Source organism: Colobus angolensis, unplaced genomic scaffold (assembly GCF_000951035.1).
Source record: "Colobus angolensis palliatus isolate OR3802 unplaced genomic scaffold, Cang.pa_1.0 Scaffold42, whole genome shotgun sequence".
Classification (NCBI taxonomy): Eukaryota; Metazoa; Chordata; class Mammalia; order Primates; family Cercopithecidae; genus Colobus; species Colobus angolensis.
Window position 1 is genome coordinate 847,006 of NW_012117599.1, and position 6,582 is coordinate 853,587.

Consider the following 6,582-nt stretch of genomic DNA (forward strand, 5'->3'; position numbering starts at 1 on the left):
GAGTCTCCGGGGGGCGGAGGGATCGGGGATCGGCTACCGCGGGAGCAAAGACTCGGACTCAGGGTCTCGGCCAGAGGGTGCCGAGGGGCGGAGGACCGGGCTGGGCCGCGGGGATCGGGGAACGGTGATCTGGGACCGGCGGTTTGGAATGTGACCTGTGCGGAGAAAAGACCCTCCCCACGCCGCCCATTGTTCCTCACCAGTCAGCAGGCCACAGGGCTGGGATGGCGCCGCTCAGCCCAGTCACGGGCTTCTCGGCTGCCGGGGGCCGAGCGTTCCCAGGCCCCAATCCCGCAACGCCCGGACAGACCCGGGTTCGATGCACTTCCGGCTTCCTTCTCCTCTGCCTCCGCCTCCTCCGGCTCCCCGCCCCGTCCCCCGCGCGCGTCACAGCCTGGGCGCGCCGCCGGCTCTGCGCAGGGCCTCACGGGACTGGTAGTTCGAGGCGGTCCCGCGATGCTTTCCCTGCCGAAGTGAGGGGAGCGACTACAACTCCCAGAGGGTGTCGCGGCCGCAGCAGCGGGCAGCTGAGTTCCCGGGGCGACCCCGGTCCTCCGGCGGAAGCGGGAGCCTCAGTTGGCCGCGGAAGCCTGGAGTGGGCGGTACGCAGACGCGCGCGGTGAGACCCGCTGTCTGCGCCGCGGACCCTGCCCGCCCCCACCTCCCCCTGCATCGGGCCGCCATGAAGGACTCGCTGGTGCTGCTGGGCCGTGTCCCGGCGCACCCGGACTCCCGCTGCTGGTTCCTGGCTTGGAACCCCGCGGGGACCCTGCTGGCCTCGTGCGGCGGCGACCGGAGAATCCGCATCTGGGGCACGGAGGGTAAGGCCCAACCTGGCTGCGCGGCCCTCGGCGCTGAGGGCTCCGCTTGCGCGTAGTGCGGGCGCTCAGCCTGGGGGGGACGCTGACCCTGTTCCTGGCGGAGGGAGAGTCGGATGTTAGCCACCCCCAGAAGGGCTTTATAGGCAAAGAAGTCTGCGACTGCTGGGAGGAAAAACGTCAGGAGACAAGCTGAAATGTCGAGGGAATTGTGGTAGCTGCTGAGGAAGGAAAATGGGAAAAGGAGGGTGTTAGGAAAGTGGCTTTCGGAGTAACTTGCGACTGGGTTGTCACATTTTATCCCGAGGGCATTGGGGAACCAATAGCAATTTTAGATTAGATTTGTTTTAGAAAGATGCCTCCAGAGGCTGGGCGCGGTGGCTCACGCCTGTAATCCTAGCAGTTTGGGAAGCAGAGGCGGGTAGATCCCCTGAGGTCAAGAGGTCGAGACCAGCCTGGGCAACATGGTGAAACCCCGTCTCTACTACAAATACAGAATTAGCGGGGCGTGGTGGCGGGCACCTGTAACCCCAGCTACTCTGGAGGCTGAGGCAGGAGAATCCCTTGAACCCGGGAGGCGAAGGTTGCAGTGAGCCAGGATTGTGCCATTGCACTCCAGCCTGGGCATCAGAGCAAAAACTCGGTCTCAAAAAAAAAAAAAAAAAAAAAAGCCTCCAGAGGAAGCAGAGTCAGTTGCATGTTTGTAAAAGCTGTGAAAGACACTCCCTGAGCTTCCCCCCACTAGCTTGACTCCAGTGCTAGCCCCCAATATCGAATGGCTTCGTGGTGCTGCACCCAGCTCCAGAGCCTGGCCTGCGCTCCACCTTTAGGTGACAGCTGGATCTGCAAGTCTGTCCTTTCTGAAGGCCACCAGCGCACCGTGCGGAAGGTGGCCTGGTCCCCCTGCGGTAATTACCTGGCCTCTGCCAGCTTTGATGCTACCACTTGCATTTGGAAGAAGAACCAGGATGACTTTGAGGTACCCAGGCTGGTTGGGACCAGAATTATTGCCTGTTTCCTCCCCAGAGCTGGTTCAGGAACCTGAGCCAACCTGCGCCAATTGGGCTGTACCCATGGGAAGGGCCTTAGCGGTGTTAGCTGCTGTTAATTCTCATTTTCCTTCTCCTTTCACAGTGTGTAACCACTCTCGAGGGCCATGAAAATGAGGTCAAGTCAGTGGCTTGGGCCCCATCTGGCAACCTCCTGGCCACTTGCAGCCGAGATAAGAGTGTTTGGGTCTGGGAAGGTGAGTCCAGGTCCCTCCAGGTGGGTTGGGAACCACCTGACACCCCCCTCCGTGTCCGTGACAGGGTCGGCTCTTGGGTTCCCTTCTTTTTCTCTCCCACAGTTGATGAAGAGGATGAGTATGAATGTGTCAGTGTTCTCAACTCCCACACACAGGATGTCAAGCATGTGGTTTGGCACCCAAGTCAGGAGGTAAGAGTCAGGCAGGGTCTCTTGTGGGAAGGGCTCTGGTGTGCAGGCTTGTGCCCAGCCTTCCTCTGCTTTTCAGCCTTAATCTAGCTTTTACAGGGACCTCCATCTGTGAACAAAAAACATTAGTCCGTTTATAAAAACAGATCTGGCTGGGCGTGATGGCTCACACCTATAATCTCAGCACTTTGGGAGGCCACAGTGGGTGGATCATCTGAGGTCAGGAATTCAAGACTAGCTTGGCCAACTTGGTGAAACTCCGTCTCTACTAAAAATACAAAATTAGCTGGGCGTGGTGGTGCATGCCTGTAATCCCAGCAACTCAGGAGGCTGAGGCAGGAGAATTGCTTGAACCTGGGAGACGGGGGTTACAGTGAGCCGAGATCGTGCTATTGCACTCCAGCCTGGGCAACAAGAGCGAAACGTCATCTCAAATAAATAATAAAATTTTAAAAAAACATAAAAGCAGATCCCTGGGACTGACCTGTCCTGCACTTCCTGGGCCACACAGACACATGTTGGGTCTCCTTTCCCTCTTCCCCCAGCTCTTAGCTTCTGCCAGCTATGATGACACGGTGAAGCTGTACCGGGAGGAAGAGGATGACTGGGTATGCTGTGCCACCCTTGAGGGCCATGAGTCCACTGTGTGGAGCTTGGCCTTTGACCCAAGTGGCCAGCGCCTGGCATCTTGTAGTGATGACCGCACTGTGCGCATCTGGCGTCAGTATCTACCAGGCAATGAACAAGGTGAGGGTCCATTAGTAGAGTACTTCTAAAGAAGTACTCTACTTCTAAAGTAGTACTCTACTTCTAAAGTACTTCTAAAGAAGACCCATCTCTCAAGGGGTTCATAGTCTGCTAAGACACATACATGAGTCGGAGCAAATGCGGGTAAAAGGTAAGATGTGCCACAAGAGGGCTCAGGATAGAGTACTGGAACAATCAGGAAAGCTTTGTGGAACAGGGGCCGTTGCATCTGAATTTGAAAGGGTATGTAGGATTTTAACATGAGAATTTCACGTGAGAATTCCAAGTGGAAACTCAACAGCGTGAGTAAAGATAACAATGGCGGGAATGCTCAGACTTAGTGAGGTGTGGTCATTCATTTAAATGGAGCATAGGACATCAAGGGTTTGGAGAGGAATAAAGTGGGCTGGGTTGGCTGGTGGGTGGCAGCAGAACAGGGACGTTTCCTTCTCGGAATTCTGCTTGAGAAAGGCCGGTCTGGCCAGAGTGTGTAAGGAGACCAACAGGGATGGGTACAGGAATGGAGACGTGGACTCATAATCAGTTGAAGATGAGGGTGAGGGAAGCTAGGTTAGGTTCTCCTTTGAGGCGCCTGGGACATAGGAACGTCTGAAGTGTAAGAGAAGTCTGCCTTGCAGGGGTGGCATGCAGCGGCTCTGACCCCAGTTGGAAATGTATCTGCACTTTGTCAGGCTTCCACTCAAGGACCATTTATGACGTTGCTTGGTAAGACTCCATCCCCGACCCCCATCCCATCATGCCCCATGAGTCCTCTGCAACCCTGGGGGAGTGCTTAGGAATTGAGGGCAGCCACCCCCATTCCTTATCAGGCCTGACTCTAGCATGCTGCTTTACAGCTGGCTGGGCTGGCATTCACAGGAGCAGAGAACAGTCCCAGGCTGTGAGGGCAGCACCAGCACTCGGGGTTCACACAGCTTGTGCCGTCCAGAAGTTATCGAATCTGTGCATTCATCACTGGGTTGTTATTTATTTATTTATTTATTTTGAGACAGAGTCTCGGTCTGCACCCCAGCCTGGAGTGCAGTGGCGTGATCTTGGCTCACTGCAAGCTCCGCCTCCTGGGTTCACACCATTCTCCTGCCTCAGCCTCCCAAGTAGCTGGGATTACAAGCACCCGCCACCATCCCCGGCTAACTTTTTTTTTTTTTGGTAGAGATAGGGTTTAACCGTGTTAGCCAGGATGGGCTCGATCTCCTGACCTTGTGATCCGCCCGCCTTGGCCTCCCAAAGTGCTGGGATTACAGGCGTGAGCCACCACGCCCAGCAGTGGCTGGAATTTTTATGGGTAACGCTGACTCTGCCCTTGCAGAAGCTGGAAAAGCTGCACCATTGATACAGGAGAGTAGGTCAGAGGGTAGTTCTGGCCCTGAGAATTGATCCCTGGGAAATAATCTAAAACAGTGAAAAAAACTGAGTACTCAAGCTTGCTTTATATTAGCAAACATTTGAGAATCATCTATTCAACAAAAGTGAACTTAAGTAAATTATGGTAGAACTTAGCTTGCTATATCACTGTTTAAAGAAAGCGGTTTTAGAGTACTTTATGATGGGGCTGGGAGCGGTGGGTCACGCCTGTAATCCCAACACTTTAGGATGCCGAGGTGGGTGACTCATGATGTCAGGAGTTCAAGACCAGCCTGACCAATGTGGTGAAACCCTGTCTCTACTAAAAATACAAAAATTAGCTGGGCGTGGTGGTGCGCACCTGTAATCCCAGCTACTCGGAGGCTGAGGCAGGAGAATCACTTGAACCTGAGAGGCAGAGGTTGCAGTGAGCCGAGATTGCGCCACTGCACTCCAGCCTGGTGATAGAGCAAGACTCCATCTAAAAAAAACAAATAAATACTTTATGATGGCTGGGCCCAGTGACTCATGCCTGTCATCCCAGCACTTTGGGAGGCTGAGGTGGGTGGATCACTTGAGGTCAGGAGTTTGAGACCAGCCTGGCCAATGTGATGAAACCCTGTCTCTGCTGAAAATACAAAACTTAGCCCAACATGGTGGCACATGCCTGTAGTCCCAGCTACTTGGGAGGCTGAGGCAGGAGAACCGCTTGAACCTGGGAGGCGGAGGTTGCAGTGAACCATCTCAAAAAAAAAACCTTTATGACATGGGAAACTGCTTATGCCAAGTGAGAAAAGTACAGTTCATAATTGCATGTTGTTTTTTAGGGTAATCATAGTAGGGGAAAAAACTAGATTGCAGCATCTGTGGATATAAGTGGGTGATATTTGTGACTCCTTATTAGTTAAGGAAACATTTTAATAAGAGGTTTTTAGCCGAGGCCTGAAGTTAGGGAAGGGAACAGGCCAGGAACCATGGACCAAGTCTGGCCTAAGCAGTCAGGTATACCACTGATGTCACTTTCCTCCCAGGTGTCAGCTGACAGGGGCTCTGGCTACAGCTTGTGGGGACGACGCAATCCGCGTGTTTCAGGAGGATCCCAACTCGGACCCACAACAGCCCACCTTCTCCCTGACAGCCCACTTGCACCAGGCCCACTCCCAGGATGTCAACTGTGTGGCCTGGAACCCCAAGGAGCCAGGGCTGCTGGCCTCCTGCAGTGATGACGGGGAGGTGGCCTTCTGGAAGTACCAGCGGCCTGAAGGCCTCTGAGCTACCTCGACTTCAGACAGAGTAATGACTCCCCAGAAAACGTCGTAAGACTTTCCCAGCCCCTGAGAGGACCAGGAGGAGCATCCTTGACCTTCATTTAACTTGGCTCACTTCTCTTCAGACTTGGGTAGAAGTACGGAGCCCCAGAATTGCTCTCCTTCCCCTCCTTTGACGTGAGGCCTTCAGTAAAGAGCTACAGAACATCAGTACCTTGTTATACCACAGATTTTTCTCGCGTTAGGGCACAGTGTTAAATTCTTTGGAGGTAAACAGACTATTTATAATCACTAGGAGGGGGTGTGTCTCAGGCCTTTCTGAAGTTGTAAGACTTAATCCATCTGCATCCCAAGTCCTATTTTATAAGGATATTCAAAAGAATTCCATGGTGAATCCTTGTCTGAAATAGGTCCTGCCTTCCCAGTTTGTGTAAATCTTTGCATTGAAGACATTCAGTCAATACTGAAGGAAATTTTTTTTCTGAATGTAGGTTTGAGTCAGGGGCACCTCTGCTTTCCCTTAGAAACCCTCATATACCTCCTGCACCGTTAAGCTGTGATGGCAACGGGGGATAGAGAAAATGGGGAAAGACAAGAAAAGGGGGAGTTATTACTGGCCACAAGCCCTATATTCTCAAAGGGATGCAAATTGGTTCTTCAGTAGGGATAAAAAAAAATCCATTTGTGGCCCTCCTAAGGCCCACAGCACATACAGTGTGGCTATGACATTCCATTTTCATGGCAGGGAGAGATCAGGAAGAAGGCTCCCTAGGGGACTGGCGATGAAAACCAGTTGAGAAACACTGCCATCGGCAGGCAGTTTTCAGGCACACTCAAGTCGTCTCTTGACAGTTCTACGTGGACGTGACAGTGGTCTCCAAAGCTACAGCCTTCCCCTAAGTTTCAGCCATGACCTTAGATTTTAGAAAGACAGTGGGGCGATACCTAGA

At 53.2% G+C, this 6,582-nt stretch overlaps 2 protein-coding genes across 2 annotated transcripts in view; one reads left to right on the forward strand and one right to left on the reverse strand.

Moving 5' to 3' along the window:
* Positions 1–673, reverse strand: part of TMEM127 (transmembrane protein 127) — a 25,363-nt gene extending 24,690 nt beyond the window's left edge. The window contains exon 1 of the mRNA XM_011956644.1: positions 429–673. Coding sequence (XP_011812034.1) covers positions 429–673 — 245 coding nt within the window. The remainder of the gene's footprint in view (positions 1–428) is intronic.
* Positions 432–5,926, forward strand: CIAO1 (cytosolic iron-sulfur assembly component 1). Its single transcript, XM_011956509.1, has 7 exons — positions 432–821; positions 1,649–1,797; positions 1,953–2,064; positions 2,167–2,255; positions 2,798–2,999; positions 3,638–3,725; positions 5,396–5,926. Exons 1-7 carry the CDS (start codon positions 683–685, stop codon positions 5,634–5,636), a joined length of 1,020 nt encoding a protein of 339 aa, XP_011811899.1. The 5' UTR covers positions 432–682; the 3' UTR covers positions 5,637–5,926.
* The last annotated feature ends 656 nt before the right edge of the window (positions 5,927–6,582 follow it).

What these genes read in the sequence shown, in the direction of transcription:
- CIAO1 (XM_011956509.1), top strand. Translation starts at nt 683, where the DNA reads ATGAAGGACTCGCTGGTGCTGCTGGGCCGTGTCCCGGCGCACCCGGAC. An exon ending in GAGTGTTTGGGTCTGGGAAG is followed by an intron (nt 2,065 to 2,166) that starts GTGAGTCCAGGT and finishes TCTCTCCCACAG; the next exon opens with TTGATGAAGAGGATGAGTAT. An exon ending in ACCATTTATGACGTTGCTTG is followed by an intron (nt 3,726 to 5,395) that starts GTAAGACTCCAT and finishes CTTTCCTCCCAG; the next exon opens with GTGTCAGCTGACAGGGGCTC.